Source organism: Thamnophis sirtalis, unplaced genomic scaffold (genome assembly GCF_051295495.1).
Source record: "Thamnophis sirtalis isolate CommonGarterSnake01/CBP01778 unplaced genomic scaffold, rThaSir2_p1.2 scaffold_5, whole genome shotgun sequence".
NCBI classification, from domain to species: Eukaryota; Metazoa; Chordata; class Lepidosauria; order Squamata; family Natricidae; genus Thamnophis; species Thamnophis sirtalis.
In genome coordinates, this window is record NW_028261385.1 from 123,030,988 (window position 1) to 123,047,895 (window position 16,908).

At 34.4% G+C, this 16,908-nt stretch overlaps 1 protein-coding gene and 1 non-coding gene across 4 annotated transcripts in view; both read left to right on the forward strand.

Annotated features, from left to right (window-relative positions):
- MEIS1 (Meis homeobox 1) overlaps nucleotides 1-16,908 on the forward strand; it is a 176,030-nt gene that overhangs the window by 88,450 nt on the left and 70,672 nt on the right. For all 3 annotated transcript variants that reach the window (XM_087716823.1, XM_087716824.1, XM_087716825.1), the window contains exon 8: nucleotides 657-802. In XM_087716823.1, the coding sequence (XP_087572949.1) occupies nucleotides 657-802 (146 nt within the window). The remainder of the gene's footprint in view (nucleotides 1-656; nucleotides 803-16,908) is intronic.
- Nucleotides 11,617-11,720, forward strand: LOC148045627 (U6 spliceosomal RNA). Its single transcript, XR_015696837.1, has one exon. It is a non-coding gene; the product is annotated as a U6 spliceosomal RNA (small nuclear RNA).

Sequence of the window (16,908 nt, forward strand, 5' to 3'; positions counted from 1 at the left end):
TTCCCACCCCACTAAAAATACGTGCATTTTAATGCAATTTGAACCTTTTTTATGAGAAGCAGAGAATGCATAACATCATATGAACAAATGGAAAAATCCAAACAATAATTATATTCTAAACTTAATGTGAGAGGATGATATTATGTAACCTCTCATCAGAATGTAAAAACATTCAATTTGTAATGGTGATTCACCTTATTTAAATCTCCCAGACGTGGTCCCAAATAATATCTTCCATATTTACAAATAGCTTTAGTTGTAAGTTCTTGGCATTGTTTAAAAAGTCTATAAAAATTCAATCTGGTTTGGATATATGGTGTGTAGCTCAGTGAGAGAGCACATTATTGGCGTTCAGAAAACCTCAGCTTTAATGGTTAGCATCTTAAAATGGGACTTGAAGGGGCATTTTTAGAGCTGCAACCAGAAAATAGATGATATTGTTCTGCAGTTGTGATTTAGAATTCACAACAGCAAAAAAAAATCGTGATAGGTTTAACATTATTTCATGAAATACAGTGTGAATTTTCATTAGGTTTATGATGGTTCATGTGTGTGTTTAGTGCATATATTGGGTGTGTATGTACCTACCCAAATTAGATTTAGTCATAGAATCTCAAAATAGCTAAAGTGAAACATTTGATTCACTATATTTACAGGTGACGGCTTGGACAACAGTGTAGCGTCTCCCAGCACAGGTGATGATGATGATCCAGATAAGGACAAAAAGCGACATAAAAAGCGGGGCATCTTTCCCAAAGTAGCCACAAATATCATGAGGGCATGGCTGTTCCAGCATCTAACAGTAAGTGAAGTCCACATCATGTATAAAATGGCACCTGGAAAGAAGACGTTATAATAGAAAATGCATATAACACATAATCGAAGACTAGTCTTTTAGATATTATTATCTTATGCTAGTATTCTGCTTTCTTTCTTATTTTGCATCCAGTGTATTCTTTTGTTATTTTTTCCCCTTCAGATTCTTGTTTAAGACAAAAACAACAATCTGGCTAATCTTGATTTATGCTGTTCAGTGTCTAGTAAATCTAAACAAAGAGACTTGGTATTTGTTTTCTTTCTGGACATCTAAATAATGTAAAATGAAGATTTTTTTCTGTTGCACCTTTTTTTTTTTTTGCATTTAGTCAGTGTGAGTAGGGTCATCCACTGGCTAGCTTGCAAGATCTAGGTATTTATCTGCCAGTCCTCAATCTCTGCAAGTTAGCAGAATCAGGTATGGGCCTTGTATCTGGGCCCTCTAGATTTTGAAAATGATTAAGATAAAGAACATCAGACTGTACATGCGCAGCATTCTCTTCTATTTGTTTAATCAGCTTGACATGATTCTGAATAAAAAAAGAAGCCTATGTTTTAAAAGTCATATTCCTTTTAACAAGAAGGTTCCTTAAAGCAGGACAGCTTTTTCCTCCATTTTCAAAGTGTGCTATATTCTATTTAAAACTCTGTGTATCCCAGAGGGTCTCCATCAAAGCTTGGGTGGCTTTCTAAACCAAGATTTCTGAATATTGCTTTCCTATACATTTGAATGGAAATGGGGCAGGTCTTTGCCTGTAGGTTGTGAGAAGAGGCAAGGTCAAACATCGATCATTTAGCTCCTCTCCACTCCTTGAATAAAGATGTCCTTCTGAAGTTGCAGAAACCATGTGGCATGGGATATGTGTGTATGGGGAGCAATTTTATCTTGTCAGATGTATAAGCATCAGATGTGAGACCCTTTGGTTAAGGAAATTCTCTCTTGTCACTGAAGCATTTGGTCATAATTCAGTCAGCCTGGCGACATTCTCATGGTCCAGGTATTTGTGTATTTAGCAGATTTTTTTGTCTTCCCTGTACTTCAGCTGGTTCCCTCCTGTTCACCCCAGCTGCCTCCTCTAATTCATCATCAAGAAAAGCTTTCTATGTAGTAACAGGGAATGGAAAGCAGTAGTGCTGTTTGAAACCCTGAGTGCCAACCAGAGCTGTTGGATAGAGGATTATGCTGTTGTATTTATAATCCATGGTTTGCATGTAAATATATGTGAATGTGAATTTTAGTTGCTGAAATCGTAAACAATGTTAGCCAATTCAAAAATTGTAAAGGTATTTCGAATGAGGTATTTGAATATGGTGCATTATATCACACATTCACTACAAGCGGCTGACTAGCATTCTCCCCTGTTATTTCATTCCTTAATTTGAATCTGGCAAATGAGTTAATATGTTTATTGTTATTGTGAGTGTGTGATCGTTCTGCACCATTTCATATATAATTTTTATTCGACTAATTAAATAGAAAGAATGTATACAACAATCTGATTTCTCAGATTCTTGGGTGCCCATTCTAGTTTCTAGAAATTTACAAAATCGTGATTTAAGACTTTATTATTATTTATGTTTTAAAAAGAGATTTTTGGTACTCATGATTGCATTTGAGAAACACCCTCAATATTGTAATGTAAACTTAATGATAAAAGAGAGGACTGAAGCTGAACATCCATTTTTTAAAATCCAGAAATAGATGGTCTAGGCCCAGTACAATATTAGTGGTTAATAGTGGAATTTGTAACCTTCTTGTAACCTTCACACCCACTGGGCACAGTTTATATAGGAAAGGAATCAAGCATCTCAAAGGCCATAACATATATAGCTGAGTGCATAAAGACATGGATTTGTCAGCACTAATTGAGAGCTAAAGGGATATTTCCTCTCTTGGGTATTATAAAGTAGACTTCACACAGGCTCTGCTAGGACATCACTTGCCCTGTGTGAGACCACCGTGCACACTACTGCTGGCAATATAGTTACATGGAATACAAAGTGGATCTAAACATGCTGAATTGCTGTGCCTGGAGAGAAGGGTCACAGTATATGGAGGCTGAAACATCCATTTCACAAATGAATAAGGCTAAATAATCATATCTAGAACTGATCCAAATAAATTCAGGACTTTATATGTAGTACAAGGAGGACCTCCTGGTTATAGACTCTTCTTCCTGTCTATTTTCTTATGAACTTAAGCCAGTGGTTTTTCCCCTTTACTTTCTTTTCTTAGTATTCTCAGAGAAAATGTAAAAAAGATTACAAAATTATTGTTCTTAATACATAAGCTTATAGTTGAACAGATTTGAATGGTAGGAGAATCTGTAGAAGCGGTTTTGCATTATCTCTTTGCATTTTTTTAAACAAATGTCAAATATGCCAAATGATTAACTTTTGAATGATTTGGATTTGCCAAATAAATGAAGACCTAGGTTGGAAATGGATTTTTAATCAAACAGGGAAGCAATGGTTTTGAAGTCTGCAGATCTGTTCAGACCACTTTGGATATTTGGGCTTTATGTGAACTGGCCTTTGGTTTTCCTTACACTGGTCTTGGATATTGAGTTAAAGAAGTGAAATCCAAGTTTTTGTGTTAAAGGCTGAAATGATATTTAATGCTTATGTCTTAAGATAAATACGATTAATGTAATTGCTGCAGTTGACATATTTATACATATAGTGGATGTTACATTCATATGTTTCATTATATGATGAACTTTTATAGACTATATTATCAATTTATAGATGATAGATAGATAGATAGATAGATAGACAGACATGCATATATATACATACATACATACATACATACATACATACACACATACAAACACACACACACACACACACACACACACTTCATAAGGTGAAGAATCTGCACTGATGCAAAATGAACATATTTTGTTTTTTGTTTTAAAAAACCAACATTTTCTTTTTAAAGAAATAACTCTGTCCCATGAGAAGCTAGTCCTCATTAGCTAAAACTTTATAACAGGGTTTATTGGATAAGGGAGTACTGGATATCTGTCTTGAATTCCTGGAAATATCTCACAAATGAATAATTTCCATTTTTGATTGTTAAAAATAATAATCCTCAGTTTTGTTCAGATTTAATTTATTAGACCCCAAATTATTTGCATGAATATATTGTAAGTATGAAATATAAAGCTTAGAGTACATACAGTAATTTGCAAATTAAAACGGTATGGAAGAGCTGGGAATAATTAACACTGAAATACTTTGCATCCTGATTGAGCACTAAAATTTTTTAATTTTACCATTATCTCAAAGGACTGCTCATAAAATTACAATACTAATACCCATTATAATACTAATACCCCAGTATTAGTAACATAGTGATTACCATGGCAGTCATATTAATGATTGGTCAATGGAATTATTAAAATAAAATTATTAAAATAAACTAAAAATACCAAATTTTTGTAAGCTTTTATAATATTAGTTCATAATGCTTGAGACCATCTTTTAGACTGTGATTCACCCAAACAAGCAAACAAAAAGTAAAAGTACAAAGGAAATGTTGTCTATTTTATTTCATATAACATGCAACTAATTTTTGAAGTCATTTCTAGCAATGCAGTTTCAGATACCTTATATAACATCAAACACACACATTGTGGGATGATGATGTTTGTACAGTATCATGTTTCTTCTACATCTTTCTTTTTTTAAAATCTCATATGCACACAGCATACCTGGCCATAGCTCAGGAGTATAAAAATATATGCTGCATGTAGACAGTCCCACATTCTACCTCAAAGAAAACGGAATAAGAGATTGCTGCCTTAGGGCATATACTATTGTCCTTCAGAGCTGGTAATACTTGGCTAGATCAACTAATTATCTAGCCTGGGTGTTTTAACATAATGTTTTCTTCTTTATATTAATACATAAAAAATCTAGAACTAATCATTAAATACAAATGCATTTATTTTGGCTACTTCCATTTCATTTTGTTGGTTTTTTATTGTTTGTTCTGCCCATTGGAATAAGTTATACTGCCTTTTCTTTAAAAAGTAGATTACATCTTTTGTGTAATTCTATTCTGTCTAGAATCTGAGAATTCAGTGTTTTTAATCAATAATCCTTCTTTTGATACTGTTAATGAATTTGCTAAAAGATTGATGGTAATGAAGTCCATTGCATTAACACAATGCCATTCAAGGAGGTACTTCTATACAGCAATTCCAGTAATCTTAATGGAGAAAAAACGGGGGTATCAAATATTTCTTTAAAAATATTTTAGCATATAACACTAGAATAAAAAAGGAACGAAGCAATGAAAAATGTCTTCAGAAGACAAACAACAAAATAAATGTACAGTGTAATAAATAAATAAATGTATTTATTTAAAAATGTAAACATTTATTATTTCTGATCAAAATGATACGTAGTTGGAGATAAACTATATTGGTTGATATAAATAAAATGAGTTTAAATCTAGATAAAACATTTAATCTTTCAAAACTCTGCTTTTTAAAAAGTAATTGATCACCATTTTATATAATTTGGAAAAAAATATACTAACATTAAGTATAAAAGACTTCTGTAATTTGTCCAATTTCTAAACAAATGTTCATCCAGAATGAGTCCTATGATGAGAATTTTCATTAGAGAGATGCACCGTAACAAATACTGCAATGTAATCTAGAAACTTTTGACAAATACAATATAATTGTTAAGGCTGGACCTTAACAATTAAAAATTATTTTTTTTAATATTGAGGAAGAATTTTCTAATGGAATGAAGATAGCCAGTTTTGTTGGATGGAATAGGAACATCTCAAGTTCTGATCCTGCCTTAGATACAAAAGCAGTTAGGTGATCTTGGAGGCCAGTCACTTCCTTGTAGTATACTAGAAAGGAGGCAATGACAAATCACTGCCAGAAATGCTAGTTGAAAACTACATAAGTTCATCCATCAAAAATCAATGGGAAAAGAAAAGAAGTGAAAAGAAAAGAGTGAGAGTCATAACTTTTAGCTATCGGACAACTTTTGAATTCCAAATAATTCCACCATATTGTTTTATCTAAAACATGGAAAAATATTTTATCAGATTTGGTATCTAAACTTCCATTCCTTGTATTTTTGTTTGCTTGATGCTATATAGAAATACAATTTTTTTTCTGCCATGAAGCCAAATAATTGATAAGAGATCTAGAATTATTTCAAATTGGGGAAAAAATAATTAGGGGTAGGCATCTATTCTGCTAGCAATAACAAATATCGTTATATCTTCGTGAAGAAAGGGTCACATTTCTTTAAATGGAACCAACCCCTTCTAGATATTCCTGACTATTTAAATCCACATGGAGAAAAAATGTCCAGTAGTTTTGTGCAAGAATTTTTGCTTCAGTATTGCTTAGACAGGATGGTTTAACAAGATTGTTTTCAGATCTTACTACTATGAAATTTATTCAATTAATATTGTAAACAAGTTTTATGTTGAATTAGAATTTTGGGGAAAATGTTATCTGCAATCAGATTTATTGTCTATATACTTTATTGGTATTGTATTCTGTTTTTCTTGTAATACCAAATGGAGCAATAATTGTTATGCTGTACCACTAAAGGAGAATATTTGCAGTTTAGGGTTGAAATGAGGGGTTCCTTGGTGCTCTTTGAGCCTGGTTGTTTTTTTTGCATATGTGTCATTACCCAAACTAGGTAACATCATCAGTGCTAGTGTAACACTCTCTACTAGCATTGATGATGTTACCAAGTTTGGATAATAAAACATCTGCAAGAAAACAATCAAGCTCAGAAAGTATCAAGGACCCCTCATGGTTATGTTGGCCAGGATAAATTCTCATATGCTGATGCTGATAGCTTAATCTATTTTTTTTCTCTCTTTTGAATGGAATACTGTTGATTTCTTGCAGTAAGAAATTGCAAAATTCAAGCTATCCCTTAGACAGAAGTGCTTGAATTTTCAGGAGGTAAAGTAAGGCAATCTTCTCTTTGGCTCCTCTTTTTCAGCACCTTGGAGAAAAATGAGAGAAGATGGTGGATTATAAAGTAGAAAGGGGGACTAGTAAATTCGTGTAAATTCAAGCACTCTTCAACAGTCAGAATTGAAAACAATAGCAGGTTGGGATTTTGGTGAGTTTTTCTTAAGTATCATAATGCCAGGACCGAGATTTGTAATGCTGTGTCATCCTATATGTAAAAGATAGGATGTTTTTCAGGCCTAAAAGCAACACAGCAATACAATGCCATCATTTTCAAAATTCTCTCTCTCTTTCTGTGCATGTGCATGTATGTGTGCGCATAAGTAGATAATTATATAAGAAGGGGTATTGTAAATTGAAAACTTCTCTGATTTGTCAAATATTATATCTGAAGGACTGTAGATTACTATTTCATATTGTAGATTTCTAGTATTAAAGGCTATTGATCCTTCACTTTCGTTCTTTATTTTTTATGTTCTTGGTTTGGCCAATCCCATTTTTACCATTATAAGTACTATTTTGTTTTAATTTATTTACATATGGTATATCAGCTGTCAGCATCCCATCTTTCTAGATAATTGAGGAAAACTACACCAAACTGAACAAATAGGATATGTTCTGTTCTCTGAAAATACTTTGTGTATTGTTCCCATTTGCTATAAACATTTATGTTCTACCCCATGATAGCAAAATTTTCCCAAGTAGTTTACAGGACAAAAGCAATAGAACCAAAACAATACAAAACAGCAACAAAATTTAGATTCTGACTTGCTTGTGGTATTGTTTGTTTGTTACTGCCATTATATTTCATCTCAAGGTGATTATTTAAAGCCAGATCTTTAAAATGAACGATAAAGCTTATAATGATTTTAGAATTTTTGGTTTAACCCATAACATACTGTAGCCATTGTAGAAAAATGAATTGCCAGCCTGGTTTAAAACCTCATCTGTCTTGCCCTCTACATGCCCTCTGAAAAGGGAGTTCCAAAGAGATTATACTGTTGCTGAGATAGCTTTGCCCCCCCCAACTCCCCTGCCCCCCCTCCACTCAGTTTTTTCTGAGGATCTTTGTGTACATGGAGCCTGATAAAGGCAAAAATGTCCCCTTGGTTAACCAGTTATTTAGGCTTAAGAAAAATACATTGAATTGTAGCCTGAAATGAATTGATGACTTCTGCTGATTGATTAAAACCAGAAGAATATTTCTCCTTGTGTTATGTAATAAGGAAGATAGGCAAATTGTGCATTAATTGAATAATTCAGACTGTATCTTCAAAGAATACTTAATAGTACAGCTGGAATTTGCCAAAGCACTATCTAAGGAATGTGGTATATACTGTGGTGATTTGAAACAAGGTGATATGTCTCATGCATATTAAGATTAACTGGCTAATTTATAGAGCACTTTAGTTAGGGAAAGGAAAACCACATCTTTAAGATAATTCTGTTAAAGAGAAAGAACATAAAAAATAGAAAAGAATAGACATGGTCAAAATACAGTACCATGCCTGTTAGATTCTCTTCAGAAAAAGAACAGGCCCAAAGGAAAAAAAGTTATTTGAACTAATGTCAAGTGTAATTGCTTGTAAAATAAGGTTTCTCATTAATAAATTAATAGTTTGTCATCTGCATATACAGTACCTACCATACATAATCTCACAAGAAAACAAAAACATGTATCTATTCCTAACCTTCCTTTTAACAGAAGTGAGACAAGAAAATGAAGACACAGGAAGAGGAAAAAGTGGGAAGGGAAGTGAGGGAAATAAAGATTGATATGGAGGCTGCAAATAGAAAGGGGAACTGGAGTGGAAGAAAGGAAATCAAAGAGAGAGAAGAAACACTTTAAGTATTACAATAAGGATTAAAATTCAGCAAGTAAGCAGCCCTCCAAGTAATGGTTAATTCAGGGGAATTCACATTTTTTAACAATGTCTGCAGCCAACTGCATTCCTGCCCATTCACATTCCAAAAGCATTTTCCCCCTCACTGTATGTGAGTGAGCTCCTCTCCACAATTCACAGACAATTAGTGGGGGAGGGACTACATATGAATAATATTTGGTAAATCTGAGAGGTAGGTAATTAGGTAGATCGGTAACTTCTAAAAAAAACCATGTTGAGTCTTAAGCTACATATTGGAATAGATTTTAAATGACTTCATAAGAAATCCTACTGAACCAAAAAGTACCCCCAAAAAACTCAAAAGGAAATGTAACTGTCTGCACTAGAATACTTTGCAATTAAATCTGTTTCAGATTATAATTGTAATTTGCAACAAGCCAAAACACAAAACTACTTTGTTGTCTTGGTCTCAGTGGGACCACATAGACTGGATTTTATGAACTGTAATTGGAAACATACGATTGGCTCCAAAAGTTTCTTTACCCACAAAAGGAGCCGTGTGAATCCGACCCAATATTTCATAAATCACAATCCAGATGCCATATACACTAGCCTTGCACTGAGGCCACTAAAGTTAATTGTGCATGCAAAATGGCCTTGCCTGTCTTCACCAACAAAAATTCCATAAATAGCAATAGCACTTAAACCTATCTACCATCCCATAGTGCTATACAGCACTCTCTGAGCAATTAACAGTGTCAGCCTATTGCCTATTTTACCAACTTCAGAATGATGGAAGGCTGAGTCAAATTTGTGCCGGTCAGTATTAAACTCCTGGCTGTGGGCAGAGTTAACCTACAATACTGCATTCTAACCACCATGCCACCAGGGTCCTTTCTTAAGTTAATTCTGATTTTCAAAAAGTTTTAAGCAAATTAATTTAGTGTAATGCTGAAGATAATATAATACTGTTTTCCTGCACTTGCCTGCGAATTATGTGTTTAATATTGCTAATAATTTTCTAAGGGTTCATTTTGTAAAATGGTGGACCCTGAAGCCATTGTGCTCCTTCTAGATGTTAGTCACCCATCCTATAAAATTTGTTTCTGCCACATAACTATATTTTTAAACAGAGCAAAAACCTCTTGAGTTTTCCATGCTTCAAAGAGGATAACTTTTTCACAGGACAATTATAAGGCCTACAGGTGCATCTGTACTGTCATCTTCCACCTTATCGTGAAAATACCTGGAAATTACTATGGCTAATAAACTGTTAAGCCATAGTCTGGGTCTCCAGTGTGATGTGGTCAGGGCCAAGGTGCCTGATAATACCTCCCTTAGAGCCCTCAGGCTCCACACTTCATCTGATTTTAATTTATTTTGTTTTATTAAGCTTCTTTTAATTAAAAAAAAATGAAATGGGAAGCTAGGTGTTATATAGCAAGCGATCATATTTATTTCTAAGAATGCCTTAGGGTCCTAAATAGACACTGGGGTGTTCTTTGAAATTAAAAATAGTGAATGGTTGCTGTTCGGGAAAAAGAAGGTAAACTGAGATATGGAGAGAATCTGGGGGGCAAGGGACTAGAGGCAGTGGCAGCAAACATCCTTACCAATTTATTTCATGTATAGTAAAGGTTGCTTTGTGACCACACCCTCCAGGACAGCCATTTTGTGTGAGTTCTCATGCTATGTTCTTACAAATCAAATATGCTTACCAGCCCCAAAAGTTTAGGAATTTTTGAGCTGAAGAAACAAAAATTGTATTTTTGAAATAAAATAATAATAATTTATTTAAAAAAAATGTGGACAACTCCTACAGGAAGTTATAATGAACAAGATTATTTATGAAAGAAACAGTTTTCTAAGTATTACAATACTGGTTTGGGGTACGAGAATAAGTAATAAAAATAAGCAATGATTAATTATAGTAGGTAGTTTTCAAATATCTTTCTCCTTTGAATTCTAAGGAGTTGAAATCTGACTATTATATATCAAGTCAGAGCTAAGGTATTGTAATCCAATTATACCTTCTACTTTTAAAACAAATACCTTGCAAACTATTTGGCATCATACATTGATGCTGGTTTTCAAACAGACAATTGCATTTGTTGTTTGGTTAGATTCCTATCTTGTTTTCCTCCAGGATTCCACAGTGTATATATTTAGGCCTTCAATCTCTGTTGGTCTCTCAAAATTTACTGTCCAAACTGGATGAAAGTGACTGCCCCAAAGTGACCTGCTGAGTTCCCATGCTTGGACTTGAACCTAGCATAACACATTACTTTGGTTCTTTAAAATTGTTCATTTACTGTTATACGATACATAGCATTGTAAATCATGACATTGTTAATATACATGTTGCGCATCAACCCTGTAATTTAAAATGCATTTTTGCCATTTAAAATAACCTTACTTTGTTAAATCTAGATGTTCAATTGTTTCTAGAATTTTCAATAACTTAAATATTATTTACAGTTGTTTATGGTACAATAGGTTGAAGCTAGACACTAATGTTTAATAGTAACGAACATGAGTTGAAATCGAATTAAGGTGATATAATTTCCTATGGTGTTCGCAAACATTTTTTGTCATAGTATGGCCTCTGCTTTAAGGATTCTTGAAGATTTACTTTTGTTACTATGCATAATTAGAGGCATCTATAGGATACAATGTTTTGGTCAGAATTTCCCAAGCAGCATCAAGTTTTATATGTACATTTGATATCACATTTAGGCAACACTACTTTCATCATTTACTTCCCCTCTCCAATTTTTCATAGCAACTCTGCTTATATTTAAATTGACCAAAATTTAATATATACTTTTTGGACTAAGGCTCAAAGTTCCATATGCTTTTGCTTGGGATTTTGTAGTACTTCAGATTTTAAAATACAGTTCTCAGTTTTTACAAAAAGATCACACACATCCAGAGTATAGTTTTCCTCACATTTGGACTAAGATTAAAAATAAAACATATATATACTTCGGCAGCATATATACTAAAATTGGAACAACACAGAGAAGATTAGCATGGGCTCCTGCGAAAGGATAACATACAAATTTGTGAAGACTTCCAGCTTTGGGGAGGGGAGGCACAATGGCTCAGTTGTTAAAGATGCTGAGCTTGTCATCTGGAAGGTCAACAGCCCGGATTCGAGACCCAAACACCACATAACAGTGTGAGGTCCCATTAATTGCCCTAGCTCCTGCCCAATTAGCAGTTTGAAAGCATGCAAGTAGATTAATAGGTACCACGGTGGGAAGGTCATAATGTTTCAAGAGCCTTTGGCATATACCCATGGTGACCACATGGACATGGAAAATGTTTTTGAACAACATTGGTTCCGTCAGCCAAGATACAGAGATGAGCACATACACCCTAGAGTCAGACACAACTGGTCAAGGAAACTTTTAGTTTTACCCTTTGGTTGTTTACCCTTTTGTTGTTTTTGTTAAACAACAAAAAGTTGTTTAAATTAGAAATGTTCATTCATTAAAACAAAAACAAATTGTTGCAGAAGTGAGATCGGATGGAGAGACTGATTGCATGTGAAAGTGATGAGAATCAGAAATCGATCTTGTCTATCCTTATTCTGAATTTCACAGTTGGAAATGATTTAGTGGAGATCAAGAGCCCAACACTATTCCCTAATGAGTAACAATGAGACCTGTCCATTCCAGGCTTTAATACGCTAGAAATAGAAGTAAGGACAGCAATAGTAGCAATGGATAGCAAACATAGTGATATGGTACCTCTCTATATGGCATATTAATAGTATGTGCTATGCTATATTTTTTATAAAATATATGTGCTAGTTTATGGTCAAGAAATACTGAAACAATTGTGCAAGTTACTTGTCCAAAATTACTAATTACTGAGTGAATTCAAGATAGTTAAGCATTAATAAATTATCCCATATATTTCTTCCCATTTAGTATTAAGAAACATGACTTTGAGAGAGAAAAAAAATCAAACCTAAGCATTTCTTTTCTCTCCCCCCCCACCTCCCCACATATTAATGCAGCACAATCATCGTTTATCCCCTCTTCCAACAACTTTTCATAAAACAACTTTTTTTCTTCCAACAACTCTTCATAAAAATAGGCACTCCTTTTTCTCTTGCACAGGCAAGTTCCAAACACGCTCCTGCCTCTCAATTTGTTTGCACAAAGACTTATCAGAGTTTAACCTAGCAGCCTATTTTCATCACCAAAGTTAGGTTTTAGAACACTGAGTAAAATGCCTCTGAGGAATGCACAAAAGGCATTTCTATCACCACAGATTCTCCAGTCTCCTACTTTTCCATAAACTCCAAATTCAAGTGCAGGTTACATATATCATTATATTCATAAGTGTCTTCCTTGTGATGGCTGAACTCATAATTTTCACCCTTCGTGTTTCACTACCTCAGCCAATCTTACAAAGTCTTAAAAGTCAGTATCCACTTAGAATAGTGCCACTGGTGATTCTTTTGCAATGCCAACTGGACCTGGTGCTGCTGTCATTTATTTATTCATTCCTTTCCTCCCATGGGCAAAATTATTTCATAAAGAGTATTATATAAAATATGTGGAAAAGATGGGAGTTTAGCTATCAAATAGGCCCTCTTTGGATAGATGCCATTTTAGATGTTCCTAATACAGTACCCATGTTCTCTTAAGATGGGGGCTCCCTTTTGAATCAGCCTGAACTGTTTTTCCCCCTCTTGCTTAAAAAAACAAGTTTCCATTACAGAGTGAATCAAGCACTTGTTCTAACATAAACCTTTTCTCTGCAGATATTTGAGGGGTGATGATGAGTCAAGACAAACCAGAGTAGCAGCCATTTAACAGAAATGCCTAGAGAAGTAGTGACGGTCCTTCATTTGGATGTGTTCCAACTAAAGCTAGATAGCTAAGAAGATTGCTTTCATTCAGGAGTAGAATGCTGAACTCAATGGCTTATCTTCCTGATTCACCATTGCAAAGATCAGTGGACATGTTTTGAGTGGCTTCTTTGAATAGTTCATTCATGTTTAGAAGTCACATTGCCAACAGATAGTGGATCTAATCTGCATTTAGCATTTTGAATTTTGAAAGGATGTTTCCAAATATGTGGTGAGAAGTGTAGAATCAGAACTTATGTTTAATGGACTTAACTTTGTGCTAGTAAATTAATTTATTTACAATTATGTGCTAAAATATTAATTTCTGACATCATGAGGTAAAGCACATACAGAATACAAATTCTTACATATAATATTCTTTCAATCCCCACTCCTATGGCTTTAGGAAAAGTTTGAAGCAAAAGATAAACTTGCATCTTCCTGAAGTAAAAGTTAAGAATTTTCAGAATTTTTAAAAAATGGCAAAGTTCTGTATTTGTTCTGAATCTGTGAGGAAAATACTTCTTGATGTTGTAACAATGTATTGTGAACACAAGACTTGGTGGCATTTCTAGCTTTAGCTGTCTTCAGTGAAATTGAAAGGGACAGGCTATAGGTTTTTTGTTATAGAAAATCTTTGCAATATATTGATGTCTCTGTTGATGTTTGTTCTCCCACATGTCCCACTTTAAAATATACTCCCCCGCCCCACGATAGTTGTAAATTTATTTTTAACATATAAAAACCTATTTGTGAGATTGGGTTTGTTTCTTCAATACCCAGAATTTTCAGGACATGGTACATTTAAGTACCATCTCAGATACTGGGAGCTGGATTTCAGGCATATGTTGGAAAATGTTTCAGCCTGTATGTGCAGTTATTCTCCGTTTTAAAGGTGGAAAAGAATGTTTGTAGTTACATCCATGCAAGAGAGCTCATTCAACCTTGGAGTGCTATTAAATCACAAATATGAGGTGGGATTATTTTGTAAGCAGGCAATAATAGGCGTTTTAGGATTTGTGGGAATAATATGTAATTTTAGTTATGTTTTCATAAATATGAGGCATACCATTTTGGGGGATAAACATACACTGCTTACAACAAAATGGTACCACATTGGCTTTTAAATTATTCCACCTGTCTGTGAATAGGATTTCTAATGTGAGAATGTACAAACAGCTGCTGCTTATGCTTTCCCTCTGCAGAGATCTGGGGCAGAGCTTTTGCTGCTGATGTGAAATGGTAACTGTACAGAAGAACAATATCGCTTCTAAAACAACTATTTAGTCCTGGATTTGACTGGTTATCAAAATGTCATCTGAGTTGTAAACTTATGGTAGAAAGGTAGACAACAATATAAACCTGTCCAATTCCGTCCTGTTAATAGGGAAAGAAGTGAGGGCTCCTCCCAGAGCAATTACTGGTTCCTCATGCAAATTTCACTCATCTTAGGAAGAGAAAATGTATGTGTGAAGAATTGAAAGTGTGTGTGACTGTTTAATGTTTTATTTATTTTATTGCTTTTTTAAATGACAAAAAATCCACAAAAATAAAAATACAAAGGAAAAAAGCAGCATGAAAAGTACTTTAAAAAGTGGGGAAACACCCCCCCCCCCACTATGTGTGACTATTAAATATGGCATTTTGGCTACTTAACCTGTTGTGTAGTAGTGCTTTCTACTACACACTTTAGAGGCTTGAAATCTTTCCAAATCATAATCAGTGTGGCTTGGTTTTTATAGGACACAATGGGCTTTAATAGACATTTGCTCACCACAACAATATCAGATGTTTGGATTTATTAGCATTAGTACAACACATTATGAGGTGAAGGTTTATAATCATCCTAGACTATTAACAAACCACTTCGGTGTTGGCCTGTATAAAATGTACCTGTGTGGTTGATATAATGTTACATTGCTGGCAGTGATATTATCTCCAGAGCTTAGGAAAGGTTGTCTTTTTGTTTGTTTTTCTAGAGCTTGCTAGTTGTAATTCTGAAAATGTATTAGGACTTCAAAAGGGTTAAGGGATACAGCACTGCAATTAAAAATGCAGCTTGCCAACAAGCTATTTTCCAACAGTGGTATAAATATGAGATCTGCTCGTCTGGCTCATTTACAAGCCTTCATTTTGACTTCTTTCACACAACTGGTGTTTTTGTGTTTAATTTAACAAGAAATGAGTAGTAAATGAAAGCTGCTGCCTGAAATCCCACTGTGAGTGTGTTTTGCACTTGGCTCCCCAGCGAAAAGGCAATTTGTGAAATTATGTGATAGAGTAATTAGATGAAGCCTGGGCTTTTGATTGTTGCCATGCATATGTGGTGGAGCTTTGCTAGAACAGGGATGATGTGGAGTAGGGGAGGGGGGGAAAACCCCTTAGATGATTATTCTTGAAAAGTTGGCTTAAGGCTTCATAGTTTATTTGTAAACAAAATATTTAGTGACAATCTAAGAAGCCGTAGTAATCATCTGCTCATAAAGGAACTGAAGCAGAGCTCTGCATGTTTAGAGGGGGCTCATGTAGCATTTAAGGTAGGAGGCAGATTCCATGTTAATATAATTAGGACCTAATTTGCACCCTTTGCACAGAGATTTATAAAGTCTAGATATTATTTTCTATTTTAAAGCACATTAGGTATACTTCAGTGCAGCAATTCACTGAATAGAACAGGTGTGAGTCATCTTCCAGACATCTCCCTTCCCCCAACTCTGCCTTTTGCATCATAAATACAGAAGCATTTTTAAGCATTTATACCAAAAGGGGAGAGGCATGGTGGGCTGGGGTGGAGAATGAATAGAAAGAATGTCTGCAAATGAGGCAGTAATGGACAGTTGCCCTTTATGTACTGATGGATTTCTCAATGGTTAAGTAAATTAAAGCAAATGCTAGAAAAATCAATAGGCTTGCAGAGTCTTGGTTGTGCCTCATAGACTTCAGGACAGAATGACAGATGTGGTGCATATGACCCATTTAAGTATTAATGCTTGGGAAATTGCTTCTGCGTGCAAGGTTATAGGCCTAGAAATATTGTTAGATTAAATTACAGACAATAATATTTTTAAGGATATGTGCGATTTATATGTTTCAGTTTAGCTGTTCTTATGTGTCACATTTGTCCTGGAAGATTAGTTGCTTAGTTGTGTCTGTGGAACAGTAAATCAAATTTTAACGTGATCATGCAGTGAACTATCTTCCGATAAAGCTGTATTTAAGAAGGCACATGTGTTACACAATCAAGCATGCAGTAAATTTGTTAAAACAACATTATAGGCAATAGTATTTCAACACAGCAAACATCATATACTAATCCTGTTTTGTGGTGTTGGGGCAAACCTAGGGAAAGACATAGTGGTGGTGTTCTGTGCAGATTTTAAAGCAAGTCACAGTGATTTAATGGGAA